We start from the raw sequence: 25,110 nt of genomic DNA on the forward strand, positions 1-25,110 counted from the left end.
TTAAGAATGTGAGCTCAGTGTGGCTAGATTTGCCTAGGAGTGTTTTGAGAAAAATTACAAGGTTATATTTATAAATAAGATTTTATTTAAATAAATTTTTAGGGGTGCCTGGGTGGCTCAGTCGGTTACGCGGCCGACTTCGGCTCAGGTCATGATCTCGCGGTCCGTGACTTCGAGCCCCGCGTCGGGCTCTGTGCTGACAGCTCAGAGCCCGGAGCCTGTTTCAGATTCTGTGTGTCCCTCTCTCTGACCCTCCCCCGTTCATGCTCTGTCTCTCTCTGTCTCAAAAATAAATGTTAAAAAAAATTTTTTTTTTTAATTTTTTTTAATGTTTATTTTTGCGTGCCTGAGAGAGAGTGTGAGTGGGGAAGGGGCAGAGAGAGAGGGAGACACAGAATCCGAAACAGGCTCCAGGCTCTAGGCTCTGAACTGTCAATACAGAGCCTGGTACAGGGCTCGAATCCATGGACCATAAGATCATGACCTGAGCCAAAGTCGGATGCTTAACCGACTGAGCCACTCAGGTGCCCCATAAATAAGATTTTTTATATTCACAATTAACTCAATGATTTAAAAAAATATTTTATGTCCACAGAGTACAAACTGATGGTTGCCAGAGGGAAGGGGAGTGGACAGGTGGCCAGAATGGGTGAAGGGGAGTGGGAGATAAACGCTTCCAGTAGTGGAATGAATAAGTCATGTGAAAAATAGGGAAAGCATAGGAAATGTAGTCAGTGGTACTGTAAAAAGCTATGGTGACGGATGGTAGGTACACTTGTGAGGATAGAGAACATGGAAGTTGAATCACTATCATTGTGACACATTATGTATCAACCGCTCATAAAAAATTAAAAAAATAAAAAAACATTGTCCAAATAAAACACTGTCCAAATAAAAACAAAATATTGTCCAAACGGAATATCACTTCCAACCCTTGAGCTATGTCTTTAGTAAATTCTTTTTTAAAATGTTTTTTTTAATTTTTATTATTATTTTTTAAGACAGAGACAGAGCATGAGTGGGGATGGGGCTGAGAGAGAGGGAGACACAGAATTGGAAGCAGGCTCCAGGCTCTGAGCTGTCAGCACAGAGCGCGACGCGGGGCTCAAACTCACGAGCTGTGAGATGATGACCTGAGCCAAAGCCGGACGCTTAAACGACTGAGCCACCCGGGCGCCCCTGTCTTTAGTAAATTATAATCTAGATTCAGGCATTTGCAAACTTTTCTGTAACGCGCCAGACAGTAAATAATATAGGCATTTTGGGCTGTATAGTGTTTCACAGCTATTCAACTGCTGTTGTAGCACAAAGCCAGCTGCAAATTATATGCAAATGAATTGGCATGGCTGTGTTATGTAAACCTTTAATTCGAAAATCCACAGCCTGCATGTACCCCACAGGCAGCCATTTGCTGACTGCTGACTGGATAGATGATAGAGTTTGGGATCTTTAGTAAGAGTAGAGAAGATTTAGCATAGCTATCATTTGAAATCTGCCACGTGGAATATGGTATAAGAAGTTGCCTCTGAAGTTGTGCAAACTGGGGTTGTCTGACTAAAAATGATAAAAGGATTGAGGCCATTGTGGGGAGGAGTGTTGAATTTGGTTGTCATGAATTTTCAGTAAAAATGCAGGGTTGAGGAATGAGAAGCTTGGGGGAAAGGAATTACTTTTTCACTTAGCAATCCTGTCATCACAGGCCTAGCTGAAGTGAGATAGTTTGGCCTATACAAACGTTGCTCAGGCCAGATATTTGGATTGGAATGTCTCTCATTAAGGGAGAAGGAGAAAGGAAGAAAATAGGAGCTACATTATAAACAAGCTTATAGATGAAAAAATTAGAAGTCATTTAAACGTGGCAGTGATGAGTCTCCAGAGAAGAGGGTTTTTCAGGGTTCATTGACTTCATGAACTCCAATAGTCTCCTTTCTGGGTGCCTGGATGGCTGAGTTATTAAGCATCTGAGTTCAGCTCAGGTCATGATCTCACAGTTGTTGAGTTCAAGCCCTGCTTCAGGTGAACACCAGCCCCGGGTGAGCCCTGCTTCTCTCTCCCTCTCTCCCTCTCTCCCTCTCTCCCTCTCTCCCTCTCTCCCTGTCTCCCTGTCTCCCTGTCTGTCTCTTTCTTTCTCTCTCCCCCCTCCTCCTCTTACTTCCCTCTTCCGTCTCCCTGTCTGTCTCTCACTTATACCCTATCTCTCTCTCTCTCTCTCAAAAAAAAGACTCTTTTCCTCTGCCTCTCTCCCCCACTCAGACTCTCTCTAAAATTAAAAAACAACAGTCTTTCTTAGAGTGAGTACTCACTTGCTAGTGAGGTTGTAGCAACTTCAAGGTGGATTTGGTATCTATAAATAGGGTATTATTATCACCTGAAGGAGCAGGAGTATTGTAAAAGAAGGGTATACTTGACAAGTATGTTATTACTGAAGAAAAGAAGATGAAAGAACAGAGGGGCGAAAAAGAGGGAAGAGAGACTACAATTTGGAGGCCTACATGGGCTAAACAGGAAGCACAGGGGAAGGAGGTAGGTACCTATAGAGCTAGGGGAGTAAGACCAAGGGGAGCAGACAGGTGGGGCAGGGCCTCTTGCAGAGGCAAAAGCCCCTGCTTAACACCTGTGTATTAAGGGCAGTGTTGCTCAGAGTTTTTCTCATTATGAGAGACAGCAGTTGCTGTTGGGATACCACACTGGGGTACACCCAGAGCTGCAGTCAGAAGCGCCTGGCTCAAGAACTCTGACCACCCCAAGCCTTACCCGGTTGTCCTGAGGCCTGAAGGGGATGAATATCTCACCACATCTATACTCCTTCTGCACAGTACACCTATGACACACTGTGTGGGGGCTCTAGTTCAGGGCACAGGTGTGCAAAGACTTCCAGAGGGACTTTGAAGGGAGTTTCTGAATACTGTGGACTGTTACTTTCTGTCTCCATACACGAGCAAACTTGAAGCGAAGATTAAGGCAGCAGAAATGTAAATGTAAGAGTTAACCAGCTGGAGGGGTGCATGGGTGGCTCAGTTGGTTAAGCGTCCGACTTCGGCTCAGGTCATGATCTCACTGTCCGTGAGTTCAAGCCCCGCATTGGGCTCTGTGCTGACAGCTTGGAGCCTGGAGCCTGCTGCAGATTCTGTGTCTCCCTCTCTCTCTAACCCTCCCCTGTTCATGCTCTGTCTCTCTCTGTCTCAAAAATAAACATTAAAAAAAAAAAAAGTTAACCAGTTGGAAGTCTTAGAAAACTGTAAATACACTATAATCTCTGAAAAAGAGGAAAAGTACATTTTAAAATGATAGGTGTTCAGCTATATAACTTTTCTTTGCCCAGTTTTAGTAATTCAGTATAGATTACATGACCTAAATTGCTAGTTATTTGTTAGTATTTCCCTAACTTGGTGGTTACAATTAAAGAGCCAAGGAAGGTAGCATAGGAATAAAATATACTAGGCTCAGATTTTCTTTTGGGATGTCAGAGACATTTGAAAAACTACCCCAGGGAAAATGGTTCTATAGTGAATTAGTAGTTAGGAGAAGCCCCTTGTTTAATTCCATCTTTCTCATTAGATAGAAATTTTATTTTTTTACTTAAAATTTTATTGAGATATACACCATTATCATACACCATAAAATTTACTCATTTAAATTGTAAAATTCAAAGGTTTTTCATATTTTCACAGTACAGCATCTTAGTATTCACAGTACATATCCTACTATATTCACATTTGTCAACCCTCATCACAATCTAAATTTTAGAGCATTTTATTGACTCCAGAAGAAACCTTCTGACCACTAGCAGTCACTCCCAATTTTTCCCAAAGCCCCCAGCCCTTGATAACTGCTAATCTACTTTTTGTCTCTATAGATTTTCATATTCTGAACATTACATGTAAATGGAACATACAATATGTGGTCTTTTATGACTGACTTCCTTCATTTAACAAAATGATTTAAAGATTTATCATGTAGCATGTATCAGTTATTTCATTCCTTATTGCTGAATATTTCATTGCATGGATGCATCGTATTTTATTTATCTATCATCAGGTGATGGGCATTTGGGTTGTTCTCACTTTTTTTTTTTTTAACGTTTATTTTTGAGACAGACACAGAGTATGAACAGAGAGAGAGGGAGACACAGAATCTTAAACAGGCTCCAGGCTCTGAGCTGTCAGCACAGAGCCCGATGCAGGGCTCGAACTCACGGACCATGAGATTGTGACCTGAGCCGAAGTCGGAGGCTTAACCGACTGAGCCACCCAGGCATGCCTCCCCCCTAACTTTTTTAAAATTTACATCCAAATTAGTTAGCATATAGTGCAACAATGATTTCAGGAGTAGATTCCTTAATGCCCTTTACCCATTTAGCACATCCTCCCTCCCACACGCCGTCCAGTAACCCTCTGTTTGTTCTCCACATTTATGAGTCTGTTATGCTTTGTCCCCCTCCCTGTTTTTATATTATTTTTGTTTCCCTTCCTTTACGTTCATCTGTTTTGTCTCTTAAAGTCCTCATGTGAGTGAAGTCATGATTTTTGTCTTTCTCTAATTTCACTTAGCATAATCCTCTCCAGTTCCACCCACGTAGTTGCAAATGGCAAGATTTCATTCTTTTTGATTGCCGAGTAATACTCCATTGTATATATATATATATATACCACATCTTCTTTATCCAGTCATCCATCGATGGACATTTGGGCTCTTTCCATACTTTGGCTGTTGTTGATAGTGCTGCTATAAACATGGGGGTGCATGTGTCCCTTCGAAACAGCACACCTGTGTCCCTTGGATAAATGCCTAGTAGTGCAGTTGTTGGGTCATAGGGTAGTTCTATTTTTAGTTTTTTGAGGAACCTCCACACTGTTTTCCAGAGTGACTGCACCAGCTTGCATTCCTAATTAGGTAGAAATTTTTAAAAATGGTCTTGGATAATGGAAGCAAGGGACTTTGAGGTTCACTTCTTATTTCCTGGAAATGAGTGCTTTCATATTTTTTATTTTACTTTTAACACCAGTCCTGTGAGGTAGATGTCACAGATACTTCTCTGACAGAAGACAGATTCTGAGATTGGTGTACTCAAATAGCACTGGGTTAATGGTATCAAGACTTGAATTGCGACTGATAAATCTGTTGCCATGTCCACTCTGCATTTGCATTTTTTTTTTGTATAGGTTTTTTGGTGACCTAAAAGTAGTAGAAGAAAAAACAGTATGCTTTGTTTTTTTATTCATTCAAAAAGTGTTTTTTCCACCACCTCTTATGCCCCATATTCTTCTAGGCAGTGAGATACAATGGTGAACTAAACAAAGTTCTGGTCCACATGGATTTTACATTCTAATTAAGGTGATAGTGAACAGATATGTACTATAATACTGGGTAGTGTGTTCTAATATTCTCTCTGAGAACAAGTAGGAAATTTGGCTTAAATTTTAATTGATATAGGTTATCAAGCCTTTACTGATTTTTGTTAGCTATATTTTTTCTATTGAAGATAGATTTTTCATAAGAAGTACACACGATCTGTCTTTTCACAGGGTATATAAGGAAGATGAAAGTCTGTCAGAAGAAGAGAAAGACTACAGAAGTTTCGATGCCTCACTGACTTATAAAGGCCTTCTAATGGTATGGGGACTACATGAGTAATAAGTACTTTTTTATGAAGTAAAATAATCTGGAAAGTTAACTATTTTTCTATGAAATGTGTTGAAGTCATTACAGAATCAGCTCAAGGAATCAAAATCCAAGATTGATGCGCTTCTAAGTGAAAAGCTGAATCTCCAAAAAGATTTGGAAACCAGGTGAGAGAAACTTAAATCATTTTTACTTAACTTTTGGAAAGTAAATACATCCTGGAATTTGGGGTGTTAAATGTATCTTTGTAGCTCCTTTACTTTAAAACTAATCCTGGAAACCATGTTTTCACTCATTTTAGTTATATCTCATATGGCAGAAGGAACGAGAACACATAGGTGGGCAAAGGAAGTGAGAGTATAGGAGCCCACACTGAAGAAGATAAAAGTGGGTAGGAACACAGAGTAGATTCAGATTGATATAAACGAGTTTCCCATTCCCAAATTACTTTGGAATGTCTTATGATCTCATTTCATCCCTGTGTTGTAAAAGAAGAGAACTAAAAAATGTAAATGGCATACAAGACCTATTTCTATGTAGCTTGTTACCACAAGAGGATGATGCTCTGCGTGTTGACTGTGAATAATAAGAAATGAACATTGTCAGGATTTTTTTCATTTAACAAGAGTTTGTTGAATACTTCTTGTAAGTTAGACACTGTCCTAAGCTCTGGTGTCATGACCAAAATAAATAACTTGTTCTCATAAAGATTATACTTAAATGGAGAGGGAACTGATACCTACAGTTGAAACCATTTAGGTAAAGTTTAAAAAACCTACCACATAATAATATATAAATTTGTGCAGTAAAAATTTTAAACCATGCATGGAAATAATGAACAGTGGATTTGGGGTAGTGGTTACCTCACAAAGGCCACACATGGAACTTAAATATATGTATAATATTTTAGTTAAAAGAGGATTTGAATCAAATCTGTTAATATTTAACTTTGGTAAAGCCAAATAGTGGGTATGCCATTATTTGTTTTACTATTCTCTCTTTTTGTCTGTACATTTGAAATATTTCACTATAAGAACAAATAATTAACAACAATAAAAAATGGGTAAAAAGTTTTGAACAGAGAATACACAGAAGAAATTCGGTGCAATATTTTAAGAATTTTAATAAGCATATTTGTGACAAGTAACATGGTGTATCTTATTAAATACCTTTGTAGTTTTACTCATTAAATTAAATACATTCAATGTCACTTACTTTCTACAGGCCCACACAGCATGAATTAAGACTTTATAAACAACAGGTGAAGAAACTGGAGAAAGCCCTTAAGAAAAACATCAGGTAATTATATTTTACCAAAGTTGCAGATTCATTATGGTTTTGTATTTTATTATTTTTGTTACCTATAAGTTTACATCATGGTTACCTCATAGTGGCCTAAGCTTGAAATTACCAGACTGATGGGGGAAAATGGCAGAGAAGGATATTTTTGAGTGGTGGCTGGCTGATTCAGTTGTCAGAGCATGTTTCTTGTTCCCAGGGTTGTGAGTTGAAGGCCCATGTTGGGCATGGAACCTACTTTTAAAAAAAAAGTTATTTTCTTACTAAGGTGTATTTTCTCAAAAGGATATTTCTGGTTCCACAGTTTAAAAACAGTTGCTACTGTGTTGTATTTCACTGTATACTTATGCTAAATAAGAACAAAAAAAGGCATTTGCCAGACATAACAAGGGCAAAGATTTTAACCAGAAAATTGTCTTTGAAAGTCATAGAGGAATTGCAAGGGAATCACTGAAATTAGAGATGACAAGCCTCTGATTTTTGTTGGTGCTAGTCATGGCCTGAATAATACATAGACTCATCATACTTTAAAAGTAGTAGGAAGAATGCAGTGAGCCATTCACATCCATCACTTAATGGTACTTTTCTTGACTTCGAAAAGCAGAGCAGAGCTTCAAACTGCCTCAGAGCAGTTTGAAAAAGTTGGCCCTCAAATAGTAGTAGTGTTTTCTGAAGATTATCTAAGTGTATTCTTTCATTCAAAGGAATGGAACTTGAGGAGGTAGTGTGGGGAGCATTGGGGGGAAATATTTTGAAAACTATGTGAGTTAATATATGCATTAGATGTATTAAATCAATTGTATTAACATAAGTTGATTCAGTTTTCAGTGACAGCTGTGTTTCTTCCTTCCTATGGCAACACATGCCACAGAGAAAGGCAAATATTTTGGACATCTAGGAATTGACATACTAGTTACATTAAGATAGTGCAGAAGGAAAACAAAAAAAGAAAAGCGAAGTGGAAGGTTTGGAAAGGCTTCAGCCAATAGTTCAATTAATGTTTTTCCCTTCCTACTATTGCTTAATATTTTGGGTACCTTTAGTACTTCCTACTATGTACTTGGTATTCTGGTTACTGGAATTGCAGTGGTAAGTCAAATAGAAAGGGTCTCTGCCCTCATGGAGATTACCTGGAAGGAGAAGGATGATGAAAAAAAAATAAAACCAATTTGATACAGTGTAAGTACTGAATGTGAAATAGTATGAGTTGCTGTTGTGTGTGTTTGGACAAGAGGTGGTAGTGACAAGGTCACAGGGAGTAGTAGTGGCGGAAATGAGAAGTGTTTGGAATATTGGAGGTAGAACAAGACTTGGTGATGGATTGGATATAGGCAGCTGAGGGGGAAAAAAAAATCAAGACTCCTCAGTTACAGGCTTGAATAGTTTTGGGCCAACAACTAGTTGTTAGTGTCTCAGTGAGATAGGGAAACTGGTTGAGAAGCAACTTGGAAAAGGAGGATGTAGGGAGGTAAAAAGAGGAGAAGGTGTCGATAGATGTTATAGTGAATATATCAAAGTCTTCAAAAGGAAATAAAGGCCTGAAGAAACAGTTTAAGCTGAGCATTTTTTTTAAAACTAATGTTTGATAAAGTGGAAAATTGTGGAAAACATAATAGGACAAAAGAGCATGAACCAAGTACACTGGGGAAAACTCGGATTCTTTCTTGGAATCCCTCTGTCTTCAGAGATGAAGATGGTCCTTTCCTCTAGGTATAGGGAGGGCACCTAGTACATAAGGCTCTTATGATCTGCTTCAGGAGAGAAGTAGGAGGTCAGAGAGTCCTTCCGGCACCTGCCGTGTCTCAAATTCTTTTGGCTTAAAACATGTCCTATGTCAAAGTGGCATATTTTGGAGTGGCATATCCTGATCCCCTTCGAAGGAATTTTACTCACTTAAAGGCAAGTACATTAGTGAAGATATAAACACACTGTCATGTACTTACGTATACATAGAGATAGGTAGTCAGTTCTCACTATTCAGATTCCATATTTGTGAATTTGCCTGACCTGCTAAAATTTATCTTTAATCCCCACATGAATAGTTGTGGCACTTTCATGATCATGTATGGACATGCCCAACACACATTTGCAGCTGTTGAACAGGTGATGGTTTTTCCTCTTGTTTCAGCTCTCATAGCTGTGCAGAAGCATTCTTTGTGTTGTTCTAGTGCCACTTTTTTTTTTTTTTTTATTTTTGTGCTTTTTGTTGGTGATTTCCCCAAGATGGGCCACCAAGCATAGTGTTGAAGTGCTGCCTAGTGTCCCTTCTGAGTGGGAAGAAGGCTGTCATGCGGCTTACAGAGAAAATAAACGTGCTAAGTAAATTTCACTTAGGTGTGAGTTATACCACTGTTAGCCATGAGTTCAGTGTTAATGAATCAACAATAGTAAATAAGGTATCTTTAAATGTTAACACACATAAAATAAGCTTATATATTAATCAGTTGAGGAAAATGTTTCCAGATGCATGCAGGAATCTGACTCTGTATTAACCCTAGGAGCAGTGGTTCAATCTTTGTGGTGTTTGTGGTGACATTATAGAATATAACTATCATGAATAATGAGAATTGAGTGTATATATTTTTGTTGTTCATTTGAGCTCTCGTCTTTAAACTCACCTTTCGCTATTTAAAAAAAAATTTTTTTAATGTTTATTTATTTTGAGAGAGAGAGCATGAGCATGCAAGTGGGGCAGAGAGAAAGAATCTCAAGCAGACCCCATGCTGTCAGAGCCCAACATGGGGCTCAGTCTCATGAACTGTGAGATCATGACCTGAGCTGAAATCAAGAGTCAGATGCTTGACTGACCACCCAGGAGCCTCTGACTTTTCACTATTAGCCTTTAAAATTATGATTTAGAACCAATCCCTGCTATATTTTTCTGTTGGATTTTGTAGAAATTATTTATGCTTTAGAAATTTAAATTTGTAATTTAAAAGTTAATATATATTTTTTTAATTTGGAACTTCTGTAGAATCTAGATATGAAAACAGGGAATTAGGAATGTTAGATAACTTGCCTATCACATGGGTGGTATATGGAAGAACTTGAAAAGAAATTAGATTTGTACCCAATCATTCTGACTCTTAGCCATCATCCTAATTGGAACCAACAAAACACCTGATGAAAACGTTTTTTTAAGGTAAAGCTTTTCCAGTTTTCATTTTCTGCAGTGGCAGAGGTAGAGTATTTTTTCAAAGAACTACAAGTGTTGGGCAAATAATTAAAAATAAAATATCCTGTCAGCCTGGTGAATTCTCTCCACATATGTAGAAAAAGGAACAATTTTATTACTGAATAAACATCTAACTAGACTGTGATGTACATTATAGGCAGTCTGCCAAAAAAAATTACAAAGACAGAAATCTCACTCTATTATATAGCCATGCATATACAATCCATTACATACATGTGAATTGTCTTTATCCTAAGGAAAAATAAAGCTTTCCATGTTTTTAATAAGCAGAAAGTTAACAACCTAGAGCCAGGAGCCTAGGCAGACACAGGGAGACAAGGCACCTTCCTCCCTGATGTCTAAGATTTGGTTCTAAGTCTCTCAAGGATGAAAGACATTCCTAGGATGTAAACTTGGCAAGAGCCTTATTTAAATGTTAAAAAGATTTACGTACTTCTTAAAGAGAGAAGGGATTTACAACTACAAGTTTTCCAAAGAAAATGCTAAAAGAAAAGAAGGGGAAAGTCTCTCTCCCCTTTTAGAACCTGAGAGAATTCAATTTTTTTTTCTTTAGATTTGTAGTTGCCTTTCAGCTAATCAATCTTGAATAGCAAATGAATCTATTTAACATGGGAACACATGGACTTTTCTTATTTGAGTTAATATTACAAAGAGGTTGATTATAAAATTCGGTTGTTAGGAAGTGATCAAATAGGTCTGCCAGTACAAGATAAGTGAAGGTATTACACTAATTCCATTTAATTTCAGTGGTATTTATATTTTGCTAGGAGAAAACAAAATCAGAATCCTGTCACCCTGGTATTGAGCTGATGGATTTCAAGGTCATCAGAGGACAGTGAACCAAACTGAAATGCACAACCAAGTCTTTATTCACTTACTGCAATAGTATAAGCAGCCAAAAAATGTTCTATTTTTAGTGTTCCGTTCTTCTCATTGGAAAGGTACCAGGCAAGGGTCAGTGAATGACATGCTGTGTAGATGGGAGGAAACCTATCACTGCCTAGGAGCCCTGCACAAAAGACTCCTGCTGTTTCATGGGCCTGGGGAAGGCCTTGGAGTGGAAAATACTGAGTCAGAGTGGAGAAAAGTATATTAGTCAGGACTCCTCCCCACAAGGAGAAGTGAAAAGTACCTCAGTCAGGGCCACCCCACTAAAGAGCTTCTGGATGGAGGCCCTAATGCAGAAATGCTGGTGAGCGCGGCTGGCCAAGGGGTCACAAGGGAACGGTGGAGTCCCGGGGTCTGAGTTCTTGACAGCAACTCCCTCCAGAGATTGCAGTGCCCAGGCTGTGCACCAAGTCTGATGTGGGAGGGCAGCTTCCTCTCACAGAGCTTTCCAGGCAAAGCCTTTGTAATTGTCAGTGGTTTGGGCCTGAAAGGTAACACATAGGATTTTGGCCTGGAGCTAGACATCTCCCCTAGACAAACAGCTACCTTCAGAGTTGTAGCGTTGGAGTTGATAGATTGAAGGAAACCTACCCTCTTTTCATCTTAATCATATAAAAAAATCCTAGGAATGTAGAGAAAAGGACTTAGGGAACATACAGCTCTGAGAGGTTTGTATTGGTCTCTACGTGTATTTTGTATCTTGGTGACTAAATAAGCAGGAGCTATAAAAACAAAATTGTCATTCCACTTTTCAACTGGTCCCTCATCTCCAGAATGGGAGCCATCATGAGATCATAGAAAGGCTTCAGATATGGTTAAAAGCTATAAAGTATCTGTACATAGAAGCCTATTGTATGGAGATGGCTCTAGAAAGCAGGAGACAGCACAGCATATTTTAAGCTGGAAGGGCAGTTTTCTGGGTTTCCCAAACTCCACAAAGAAACACAGCTCTTGCTTCTAGCAACATGGAATGAGTGTCCACTAAGTATGTAAAGAATCTTTTCGCTGCTCTTAGGGGTTTTGTGGCCCTTAGGCCCTGCTCACTGCTTTGGATACAATAAAACAATCCTAGCATATTTCTGAGTACAGCCTACTCTCCTACAGCATAGGTTTCTAAAACATCAATGAACTCATATGCAATTGGGAAATAAGAGAATGATTAGTAGTGTAACACGGGCATCACATTATTTATGTGAGTTTTCTTAGTTACGAGGAGCTAGAATAGCTGTAGTACTATAGCTTTCAGGAAGGGGAAAGCGTTGCTAGTACATAGGCAACTGCCCTGTCAGCCCTGTTTTAAGAAAATTTATTTTTAAAAAATTTTTTTTTAACATTTATTTTTTGAGAGACAGAGAGAGACATAGCATGAGCTGGAGAGGGGCAGAGAAACAGGGAGTCACAGATTCCAAAGCAGGCTCCAGGCTCTGAGCTGTCAGCACAGAGCCCATCGCAGGGCTTGAACTCACAGACCGCAAGATCATGACCTGAGCCGAAGTCGGACGCTCAACCGACTGAGCCACCCAGGCGCCCCTTAAGAAAATTTAAAATGAGAAACTGCACCCAGGACTCCCTCCTTGACCCCCAGCATCAGACAGACTCTAGGATGGAGGCAAGTTGCACTTTCCCCCTTGCCCTCCTTGCCTGTTTTAACCTCCACTTCTTCGGCCTGGTCTCCATTTCCATCTTCGTAGTCTAGGCTCATAAAATTAAATTAAAAAAATTTACACGTGCATATGCACGCATTCACACACACATGTATCTGTAAAATGATATAAAGCTGTTGGAGGGGAGCTGAATCATTGGCTTAGTTTGTTTTCTTAATCTGGTGTCTAGGAAAGCATTTTGTATTATCTTGATTTATTTTCTCCCCTTTAGATTAAAGGATCTTCTCAGTCAAAAAAAGGTGGAGGACCCAGAGAAACAAGATGAACCCAGCAAAGACAACCAGCAGCAGGCCCTAATTGACCAGAGATACTTTCAGGTACTGAACAGCTGGCAAAGAGACTGGTGTTGGTAGAGAACCTTGGTTTCGTTTTTCTTTTATTCTTTAATTTTTTTTTAGTTTTTATTTACATTCCAGTTAGTTAACATACAGTAAAATATTAGTTTCAATTATATAATAGAGTGATTCAACACGTCCATACAACACTCAGTGCTCATCACAAGGGCACTCCTTAATCCCCATCACTAATTTCACCCATCCTCCCACCCACCTTCCTTCTGTTATCCATCAGTTTGTTCTCTATAGTTTTTTCCCTTAGCTCATTTGTTTTGTTTTTCTTTAATCAAAAAAAAAAAAATTTTTTTTTTAATTTTTAAGTAATCTCTTTACCCAACATGGGGTTTGAACTTTCAAGCCCAAGGTCAAAAGTCACATGCTCCACCACCTGAGCCAGCCAGGCGCCCTTATTTTGTTTCTTAAGTTCGACATATGACTGGAACCATATGGTATTTGTCTCTCTCTCAGAGACAAAATATTAGCATAATACTTTCTAGCTCCATCTATGTCATTGCAAATGGTAAGATTTCATCATCTTTTATGACTGTGTAATATTCCATTATGCATATGCACATCTTCTTTATCCATTGATCAGTCAATGGACACTTGGCTATTGTAGATAATGCTATAAACATCAAGATGCATTTATCTCTTTCTGTTAGTATTTTTGTATTCTTTGGGTAAATACCTAGTAGTACAATTACTGGACCATAGGGTAGTTCTGTTCTTAACTTTTTGAGGAAACTCCATACTGTTTTCCAGAGTGGCTGCACAGTTTGACCCCCACCAACAGTGCAAGAGGGTTCCTTCTTCTCCACATCCTGGCCTACACCTGTTTCTTGTGTTGTTTGGATGCTTTTTATTTCTTTTTGTTGTCTGATTGCTGTGGCTAGGACTTCCAGTACCATGTTGAATAAAAGTGGTAAGAGTGGATATTCTTGCTTTATTCCTGTTCATAGAGGAAAAGCTCTCAATTTTTCCCCATTTAGGATGATGTTAGCTGTGTTTTTGTTCACATGTGGCTTTTACATGTTGAGTTATGTTCCCTCTAAACCTACTTTGTTGAGGGTTTTTATCATGAATGAACATTGTACTCTGTCATACGCTTTTTCTGCATCTATTGAAATGATCATATGGTTCTTATCCTTTCTTTCAATTAATGTGATGTATCATGTTGGTTGATTTGCAAATATTGAACAACGCTTGCAACCCAGGAATAAATCCCACTGAATTGTGGTGAGTGCTTTTTTTAAATGTATTGTTGGATTAGGATGCTAGTATTTTATGGAGAATTTTTGCATCTGTTCATCAGCAATATTGGCCTGTAGTTCTCTCTCTCTCTCTCTCTCTCTCTCTCTCTCTCTCTCTCTCTCTCTCTCTCTCTTTTTTGAAGTTTGTTTATTTAGAAAGAGAGTTTATTTTATTACCAACTCATTTCATTTGCTGGTTATTGGTCTGTTCAAGTTTTCTATTTCTTGCTGTTTCAGTTTTGGTAATTTATATGTTTCTAAGAATTTATTCATTTCTTCTAGGTTGTCTAATTTTTTGGCATATAGTTCATAATATTCTCTTACAATTGTTTGTGTTTCTGTGGTGTTGGTTGTTACTTCTCTCTGATTTGTGACTTTATTTGGGTTCTTTCTCTTTTCTTTTTGATAAGTGTGTCTAGAAGCTTATCAATTTTCTTGATCTTTTCAAAGAACCAGCTCCTGGTTTCATTGATCTGTGCTATTGTTTTTTAGTTTCTATATCATTTATTTCTGCTCTTATATTTACTATTTCCTTCCTTCTGCTGGCTTTAGGCCTCATTTGTTCTTTTTCTAGTGCCTTTAGGTATAAGGTTAGGTTGTTTGGGAATTTTCTTCTTAAAGTAGGCCTGTTTTGCCATTTAACTCCCTCTTAGGGATTCCTTCTTAAGGTTGCTTTTGCTGCATCGCAAAGGTTTTGGACCATTGTGTTTCATTTTCGTTTGTTTCCATGTATTTTTAAAAATTTCTTCTTTGATTTTTTTGGTCGACCCATTCATTGTTTAGTGCATGTTGTTTAATCTCCATGTATTTGTGGTCTTTCCAGATTTTTTCTTTTGGTTAATTTCTGGTTTTATACTGTTGTGGTCAGAAAAGGTACACGGTATTATTTGAGTCTTTTTGTATTTGTTGAGGCCTGTTTTGTGACCTAATATATGATCTCTTCTGGAGAATATTCATGTACACTTGAAAAGAGTGTATATTCTCCTGTTTAAGGATGGCATATTCTGAATATGTCTGTTAAGTCTATCTGGTCCAGTGTGTCATTCAAAGCTTTTGTTTTCTTGTTTATTTTCTGTTCAGATGATTTGTCCATTGATGTAAGTGGGGTGTTAAAGTTCCCCATTCTTACTGTATTCGAACTTTAGTTTTCATCTCAGTTTAATAAGTTATCAGGTGGTAAAGAATATTTGTATTTGTGTGTGCTTATCCTGTTTTACCATGGCATGTCTTCTTGGCTAAAAACACTGTAGGTAGCTTGACTTAGAATTTGTCTTACTCCTTGAAAGACTTTGGCCTAATTAAAAGTAGGGTAGTAAAAAGCTGATAAGATTTTTAAGATTGGCCTGTAGTTCTCACTCTCTCTCTTTTTTAAAGTTTATTTATTTATTTACTTAGGGGGAGTTTTTTGTTTACTACCCATTTCATTTGCTGGTTGTTGGTCTGTCCTAGTCTCCTCTCTTAAGCCATTTCCCTTTTTATTGTTTGTGTTGTTGCTTTTGTTGGTATTATTATTATGACTGTTATTATATATAAATTTATTAAGGTCCTACATGGTTTTGTTTTTATTTAGATATTTAGTCCCTCTGAATTTTAATTTTCTATGTGGTGTCATGTAGAGATCTTACCTTAGTGATTTTTTTTTTAATGTTTATTTGTTTTTGAGAGAGACATACTATGAGTGGGGGAGGAGCAGAGGGAGGGAGGCACAGAATCTGAAGTAGGCTCCAGGCTCTGAGCTGTCAGTACAGAGCCTGATGGGGGACTCAAGCTCACAAACCGTGAGATCATGATCTGAGCCAAAGTCAGACACTCAACTGACTGAGCCACCCAGGTGCCCCTAACCTTAGTGATTTTTATAGACCATTTATTGAATAGATAGTGATCAAGCCAGCCTGTTTACTGACTGAACTGGGCCTGTGCTCATATTTTATTGGACTCAAACAGGGTTTTTTAAACTTTGAATTAATTACTAATATTTTAAAAATTAAGATGTTTTATTTGTTCTTTTTTCTACCTTCTCTTAAAAAGCTACAGAATCTGGCAACAAATTCCTGCATAGTCCTTATCAGAGCAGAATTATGCCTTTCTCTTGTCACATATGGGCATGTGCTCTTTAGTTAGCCATAGCCCCTGGCCATGCTTGCTTCACTCACTCATGGTCTTAACTTGCTTCTAGATGCATTTGAGCTTGCAGTTTCTCATAGACATTCTTTCTCTACTTCACTGAAATGAAACCTCTGTCATATCCACTCATATGCATAGGTTTATTTATTTCTAGACTCCTTAGTCTATTCCATTTTTATACTGTTTCCCATATTCTTTTACTTTCTGTAATTTTATAGTAGGTTTTGATACCTTTTAGGAAAAGAATCTTATGCATTGTTCTTTTTTGTTTTTTTTTTTAATTTTTTTCAACGTTTTTTATTTATTTTTGGGACAGAGAGAGACAGAGCATGAATGGGGGAGGGGCAGAGAGAGAGGGAGACACAGAATCGGAAACAGGCTCCAGGCTCTGAGCCATCAGCCCAGAGCCTGACGCGGGGCTCGAACTCCCGGACCGCGAGATCGTGACCTGGCTGAAGTTGGACGCTTAACCGACTGCGCCACCCAGGCGCCCCTGCATTGTTCTTTTAAAATTTTTCCTTTATTATATTTTTAACACATTTACTCTCCTGGATGAACAGTTTTTCAGATTCAAAAATAGATCCTATTGAGAGGAACTGAAATTGAATTAACTTTTTAGATTAATATTTGGAAAGATGACACATTTACATTTTTTAATCATCTCAGAAATATGTCTCTAATTTTCTTTAGGCCTTCCTTTATAGCCTTGAATAAAGTTTTATGTATATATTTTTTCAATTTTTTTAAACAGCTTTTTTTTTTTATGTTTATTGACTTTTGAGAGAGAGAGAGTGAGAATACACATGAGTGTAGAGACAAGGAGACAGAATCTGAAGCAGGCTCCGTGCTCTGAGCTGTCAGCGCAGAGCCCAACTCAGGGCTCAAACTCATGGACCGCTAGGTCATGATCTGAGCCAAAGTTGGACGCTTAACTGACTGAGCCACCCAGGCACCCCTATATATTTTTAAATTTAGCTCTTGGATGTTTCTTGTTAGGTGTATTTCCTAGGTATTTTATAACTTGTATTGCTATCGAGAATGGCATCCTTTCCTCTATTACATTTTTTAATTGGTTGTTGCTGGTTCTTCATATATCTGTGTTGATTTTCATTTCCAGGCAATTTTCTGAAAACAGATTTTTTTTTTGATAACTCTCTTGTACCCAGCATGTAACTGAATTTCTTTTATTTCATTTTGTTTCTTAGATTCAATTTGAGAGGCTTTGTCCTTTAATAGGCAGTTAAACCATCATAGATATTGAGACCTTACTCATATATCTGCTTTTATTCCTGACATCTTTGTTTTCTATTTATATGTTTTCTAGTTCCATTCTTTTTTTTTTCCCTGAAATTTGCTAGGTTGAGATTTGTCTTCTTTTTCTTTTCTAGTACTTACAACATCTGTTATCTTAATTCTTTTCTACTTGTCTAATGTTTACTTTCAAGATACAGTTTTTATCCATATCAAGAGTTTATCAGTATCTGCAAACTGCTTCTGAATAAGATAAGACCTATTTGTGAGTTGCGTTGTTTTTGTTTTAATTCTCATCTCTCTGGTAATTGTTTAAGTCATTTTACTATTTTCTCATTGTTAATACACATTTTTCTGCCAGTCATCTGACTGTGGTCAAGTCATAAGAAATGCTCTGCTGTCAGTAATAAATCTGTGAAGGGGATTTAGTTTCTCCATTAAAATATGTGTAAATACAAGAGAGGGTGCCTGGGTGGCTCACTTGGCTAGTGTCCGACTTTTGGTTTCAGCTCAGGTCATGATCTCACAGTTTGTGAGTTTAAGCCCCATTTCAGGCTCTGCACTTGATGGTGTGGAGTCTGCTCGGGATTCTCCCCCACCTCTCTGCCCCTCCTGCTCTCTCTCTATCTCTCTCAAAATAAATAAATAAGCTATGTGAATAAATACATACATACATACAAGAGAAAAAAATGTTGAAATATTCTCTCTTAAACTAAAAAAAAAAACTCGTAAGTAAACATCTGAAGTTTTTTTTTTTTTTAGTTTTTTTTTTAACCTTTATTTATTATTGAGAGACAGAGAGAGACAGAGCATGAGCAGGGTAGGGGTCAAGAGATGGGGAGACACAGAATCCGAAGCAGGCTCAGCACAGAGTTCAACGTGGGGCTCGAACTCACAAACCGCGAGATCATGACCTGAGCCAAAGTTGGACGCTTAGCCGATGGAGCCATCCAGGCGCCCCAAACATCTGAAGTTTTATTACCAGGAGACCTATGAATATAGCTTGAAGTATGAGTAGGGACAAAGATTCGAGATCAAAATAGTATCTTGTCTTTATGCTTATATAATTATTTATTAAATGATCTGGGCTTGATGGTGGTAAATAAGGAAATTACTTTCCTCCCCCTTTTTTAAAAAATTTATTTGAGAGAAAGAGAGAGCGAGCAAACCAGGTAGAGAAAGATGGGAGAGAGAGAATCCCAAGCAGGCTCCGCACTGTCAGCACAGAGTCCAGTGTGGGGCTTGAACTCATGAGCTGCGAGATCATGACCTGAGCCAAAACCAAGAGTCAGATGCTTAATCGACTGAGCCATCCAGGCACACCTACTCTTTTCCCTTTAAACTTGCTATTTTGGGTCTCCTCCTTTCCTTGGATGATATATAAGGTAGAACTCATAACTGTCAACAGGGGGCGTATAGTCACAGATTATACATGTTAAGATATTTAAAATTCACTCCAGGCATTGATAATATTAGGGAGTTACTGTTAAATTTCTTATATATAACAATGGTGTTATGATTTTGTAGGAGAATATGCCTATTTTAAGAGATGCATACTTAAGTATTTGAGGATAAAATTTTATCATGTCTATATTTTCTTCAGATGATTCAGCTAAAAATAGAGTGAGCAAATATGGGAAAATGTTAACAGTTGTTGAATCCAGGTAATGATTATGTGGGTATTTATGATAGTTCATCTTATGTATCAACTTGACTGGGCCATGGGGTGCCCAGATATTTGGTTAAAGATTATTCTGAATATGTCACATATGAATATGTGAGGGTGTTTATGGATAAGGTTAACATTTGATTTGGTAGAATGGATAAAACAGATTGCCTTCCCTAATGTGAATGGGTCTCATCCAGTCATTTGAAGATATGACTAAAACAAAAAGGTTAATAAGAGGGAGCCTTTGAGCTGGGACATGAGTTTTTTCCTGCCTTCAAACTTAAATTAAAGCATTGTCTCTTCCTGCATTTTAAGCCTGTGGGCATTCAAAGTAGAAGTATTTCCTTGACTCTCCTGGGTCTCCAGCTTGCCTACTGCAGAAATTGGGACTTCTCAGTTTCCATAATTGTGTGAGCCAATTCCTTAAAATTAATCTCTTTAGATGTATTTATATACATATACATTGTTTCTCTTTCTCTTTAGAGCCTTCATTAATACAGATTTTGGTACTGAGTGGTTGTAGAGGAACAACATATTAAGGATGAGTTCTCTGAATTGGGGCTGGGGTTTCCAGAATTGGCATGATGTTTCCAGGATTTCTGTATAGAATGTGTGGGACTTTATTATTCACTGTCCTTACACTCTGGCCTTTAATTGAAGCTATGAAACAAACAACAGGAAATGACCCCTTTAAACATCTGATTTAGCTTAAATATGAGGAGATAGAATTAGAGAAATGTGAGACTCTAGCTAAGGATATATTGATGATTATTTTTCCCTGTGTGGATTATAAGAGGTCATTCATAACTACTTTCAAGTCTAAATCATTTGAAATGCATTTTCGCTTTTCTATGAAGTCTGTAGTTCTCATTAGAATTACATGTTTAATTCTGTTGATGCAACTACTGTACTTCCAAAACATTACAGGTGTCAGTTAAAGAGCTTCTTAATGTCCAAAATTAATTCTGAAAATGATGATACATTAACATAGAAAGCACTCCTGTAACCTAAATCACTTGGATAGGACTATGATAGACATTTCAACTAAAACATTGTCTTTTTTTAAAGGTGCTGAGTAGCATCAATTCAGTTGTTCACAATCCAAGAGCTCCAGTGATAATTCATAAACAGAGCAAAGGAGGAGCCCAACATTTTCATAAAGATTTTGTTCAAGATTGTGGATTTGAGCATCTTATTCCTATAATAGAAATGTGGGCAGATCAACTGACTTCCCTAAAGGTAAAGGGTTGAATATTCTTTATTATATAGATCCCACTCTACTTTCATCTTCCTCTTTTTGGTGTCTCCATGCTGCAGCTTTTCCTGGCCCTTATTCCTCTTCAGATGTAATATTTTGTTCTTCATTCGTTTTAATTGGGGATTTTTTCCTTCTTCCTATTTGAAATAGTTTTCCTTCTTTCAAAACTGTCCACATTTGTTTATTCTGTAGAGCAGTTAATAGTCCAAAAGCAGCCAATACTACTTTTACTTATTCTATCTATCCATGGAAGATAAAAATTTCTTCACTTTCTTTTTTTTTAATTTAATTAATATATTTTTATTTTAATGTTTTATTTATTTTTGAGAGAGAGATAGAGACAGAGTGCAAGCAAGGGAGGCGCAGAGAGAGAGAGAGAGAGGGAGACACAGAATCCGAAGCAGGCTCTAGGCTCTGAGCTGTCAGCACAGAACCCGACATGGGGCTCAAACTCATGGACTGTGAGATCATGACCTGAGCTGAAGGCTGATGCTTAACTGACCAAACCACCCAGGCACCCCCCTTTTTTTGTTTGTTTATTTTAGAGAGAGAGAGAGAATACAAAGAGGGGAGAGAGGACAGCAGTGCTCTAAAGGGCCAAGCACTGTGCCATGCACATAGAGGATGCTCAGTAAATGTTTATTTACCAGTCTTACTTACCAATTGACCAGTCTTAGAGTTTTAAACTTACAGTAGCTTTGTCCTTTGTGCACAGTTTAAAATAGATTAGGACAGGAGTGCCTGGGTGGCTCAGTCAGTTAAGCGTCTGACTTCAGGTCAGGTCATGATCTCATGGTTCATTAGTTCGAGACCCTCATCGGGCGACAGCTCAGAGCCTGGAGTCTGTCTTGGATTCTGTTTCTCTCTCTCTCTCCGTCCCTCCCCCACTCACATGTGCTGTCTATCAAAAATAAATAAACATGAAAAAAATTAAAATAGAGTGGGACAATTTGTCTAGGCCAAGAAGATTAAGTAGGCTGTCATGAAGACTAGAATTAATTTAATTTAGAATCTTTTAAGTTAATTTTTTTCAAGATAAAAACCTGCCTGGAGATAAATGCTATAATAGATGAGTCCTGAACACATTATCCTAAGTGAAGGAAAGCCTGTCACAAAAGGACACTTACTATATAATTCCATTTTATGTGAAATGCCCAGAATAGGCAAATCCATAGAAACAGAAAGTAGATTAGTAGTGACCCAGGGATTGGGGACAAGGAAGAATGGGGAGTGGCTGTGAATGGGAATGACATTGCTTTTGGGGGTGATGAAAATGTTCTGAAATTAGATAATGGTGATAGTTGCACATCTCTGTAAATTGATTAGGATTACTGAATTGTACACTTAACAGAGGGTGAATTTTATGTTAGGTGAATTACATTTCAATAAATCTGTTATAAAATATTCAGGTTTATTTTTTATCCATCAATAGTTAAAAAATAAGTACTTAAATAACATATAGTACTAATAAATAACATATAATTACTTTAAACATCTAGAGTTGACATAATCAAGGGGTATCTTGGTGGCTCAGTTGGTTAAGTGCCAACTCTTGATTTTGGCTGGGGTCATGATCTTCGAGCCCCACATTGGGCTCTGCCCTAACAGTACTACTTGTATTGCAAGACATCACTAGCTTATCAACTTAAATTTTATTAGAAATGTTTGCAGAGCCTGCTTGGGATTCTCCCTCACTCTCTCTCTGCCCCTCCCCTACCTGCGTGTGCTCTCCCAGTTTCACAAAATAAATAAATTAAAAACAATAGATTGGAGGTCATCAATATATCATGTTTTGTGTAAGCCCTATATTTACCTGGAGAAAGCAATATAACAGACTTTTTCTAAAATGGTAATGGTATTTTAAAAAGGTACTGATTGGGGCGCCTGGGTGGCTCAGTCAGTTAAGCGTCTGACTTCGGCTCAGGTCATGATCTCATGGTCTGTGAGTTTGAGCCTGGCATCAGGCTCTGTGCTGATAGCTCAGAGCCTGGAGCCTGCTTTCGATTCTCTGTCTCCCTCTTTCTCTATACCTTCCCCACTTGTGCTGTCTCTCTTTCTCTCTCAAAAATAAACATTAAAAAAAAAAAAGGTACTGATGATGGTTTGATTTTATATATATATGTATATATATATATATGTATGTATATATATATAAATATATAAATACACACAATTCTTGTTTATATATATATATATAACGTGTGTGTGTGTATATATATATATATATAATTTTTTTATATATAAATATATATAATTTTTTTAATGTTTATATATATAATTTTTTTAATGTTTATTTTTGAAAGAGCAAGTGTGAGTGCGATGTGGGGAGGGGCAGAGAGAGGGAGGGAGAGAGAGAATCCCAAGCAGGTTCCACACTATCAGCCTAGAGCCTGACACTCAGGACTCAATCCTATGAATCATGAGATCATGACCTCAGCCGAAATCAAGAGTTGGATGCTTAACTGATTGAGCTACTCAGGAGCCCAATGTTTTGTATATATATGTATTTATATATATATATGTATTATATATATATATATATAGTATATATATATATATAGTATAGTATATACTATATATATATATATACTATATATATATAGTGTGTGTGTATGTGTGTGTGTGTGTGTGTATATATATATATATAAAATATATATTAAACCTGCCTGGATAATTTTACAGTAAAACCTTGGTTTGTGAGCATAATTCATCCCAGAAACATGCTTGTAATCCAAAGTACTTGTATATCAAAGCAAATTTCCCCATAAGGAATCATGGAAACTCAGAACATTCATTCCACAATCCAGAAATATTCATGTAAAAATGATTACAATACTGTAATCTAATACAAAGTAATAAAGAAAAATAAATTAACCTGCACTTACCTTCGAAAACCTTTGTGGCTGGTGTGAGAGAGACAAAAGAGAGGAGGGTTATACCACTATCACTAACGGAATCACTGCTGTCTGTTGGCTCAAATGGAATCTTTCTCGTTTTGGTCAACTTTAACAAGGAACCTATTCAGTGACCTAGCATTGAAGCAATGCATTCCTAAGCTTACTCTTGTATGGAAAAGGAAAGGACTGTCCATAGGTGCTTTGAAGTGACGACACATACACTAGTGCTGGTTGAGGGCACCTTCCAAAGTTCTGAAAAATCACTGATTTTTGCCAAACACCATGGCCGGAGACCAAGCATCCGAGCATGGGAGACTGATCACCCGCAATTCCTCAGTGAGAGAGAGAGAGAGAGAGAGAGAGAGAGAGAGAGAGACCGACCATTGGTTCAGTTGTGATGATGTGATGTTTGGCGTCACATACTACTTGTACTTCAAGACATCACTAGCTTATCAACTTAAAATTTATTAGAAATGTTTGCTCGTCTTGCAGGACACTTGCAGAACAAGCTACTTGGAATCCAAGTTTTTACTGTATTTTATTATCATTATGGAAACTTTTAAAAAAATCAATAATACCATGTTGTTTCTTTTGTTATAAAGGATTTGTATAAGTCCTTGAAAATACTGTCTGCAGAACTGGTGCCTTGGCATAATTTAAAAAAGCAGGATGAAAATGAAGGTATCAGAGTTGAAGATCTGTTATTTATAGTAGATACCATGTTAGAAGAAGTTGAAAATAAGGAAAAGGTAATGCTTAATACTTATGTAAATTTTCACATTTTAGTGTAATCTTATCTTAAAAACGGATACTGATACAGATATTGATATTCTACTAGAATTCTATGTCTCTTTAAAGTTTTTATTAAAGCCTTGGGATTATTTTAAGACGTGGACCATCTTTCTCTTTCTCTTTTGGACAGGACAGCAATATACCAAACTTAAAAACTTTGCAAGCTATTGTTTCTCACTTCCAAAAATTATTTGATGTGCCTTCTTTAAATGGAGTCTATCCTCGAATGAATGAAGTTTATACTAGGCTTGGAGAAATGAACAATGCTGTGAGAAACCTCCAAGAACTCTTAGAATTAGGTGATGACTCTTTGCCCTGTCTGGCCCCCATTTAAGAATTATTCCTGATAGATTCTGTATCTCCCTCTCTCTGACCCTCCCCCGTTCATGCTCTGTCTCTCTCTGTCTCAAAAATAAATAAACGTTAAAAAAAAAATAAAAAAGAATTATTCCTGATAAATCAAGTAAAAGTAGGTTAAAATTTTTTAAGTAAAAAATTGAGGATAATGGAAGCATAAAGTATTTGATTTAATGATTTTGAAAATTCAGTTTTAAAATACCCTTTTATTTTTTTCTTACAGATAGTTCAACTTCATTGTGTGTGTTGGTGAGCACAGTTGGAAAATTGTGTAGGCTGATTAATGAGAATATGAATGAGCAGGTTATGCAGGTATTAGGACCTGAAGATCTCCAAAGGTATTTATTTTAAAAAGTTTGCAAAATATTATCCAAAATGCTTGGAGTGATGAAATTAAAGACTTATTAAGTTTTCAAAGTTATTTACCTTTCCTGTTTGGGATAGCATCTTTTAAATAATTTGACAGTCTAAAATATATCACACCTTATAGATAGATGGAGAGAACGCC

At 37.4% G+C, this 25,110-nt stretch overlaps 1 protein-coding gene across 15 annotated transcripts in view; it reads left to right on the forward strand.

The window, feature by feature from the left end:
* The window catches only part of CEP70 (centrosomal protein 70), an 83,092-nt gene that overhangs the window by 52,252 nt on the left and 5,730 nt on the right, over window positions 1–25,110 (forward strand). For all 15 annotated transcript variants that reach the window (XM_045037531.1, XM_045037524.1, XM_045037535.1 and 12 more), the window contains 8 exons: window positions 5,526–5,613; window positions 5,701–5,789; window positions 6,847–6,921; window positions 12,881–12,986; window positions 20,367–20,537; window positions 24,056–24,202; window positions 24,376–24,544; window positions 24,826–24,940. In XM_045037531.1, the coding sequence (XP_044893466.1) occupies window positions 5,526–5,613; window positions 5,701–5,789; window positions 6,847–6,921; window positions 12,881–12,986; window positions 20,367–20,537; window positions 24,056–24,202; window positions 24,376–24,544; window positions 24,826–24,940 (960 nt within the window). The remainder of the gene's footprint in view (window positions 1–5,525; window positions 5,614–5,700; window positions 5,790–6,846; window positions 6,922–12,880; window positions 12,987–20,366; window positions 20,538–24,055; window positions 24,203–24,375; window positions 24,545–24,825; window positions 24,941–25,110) is intronic.

The sequence above is a fragment of the Felis catus genome, chromosome C2 (assembly GCF_018350175.1).
Source record: "Felis catus isolate Fca126 chromosome C2, F.catus_Fca126_mat1.0, whole genome shotgun sequence".
Classification (NCBI taxonomy): domain Eukaryota; kingdom Metazoa; phylum Chordata; class Mammalia; order Carnivora; family Felidae; genus Felis; species Felis catus.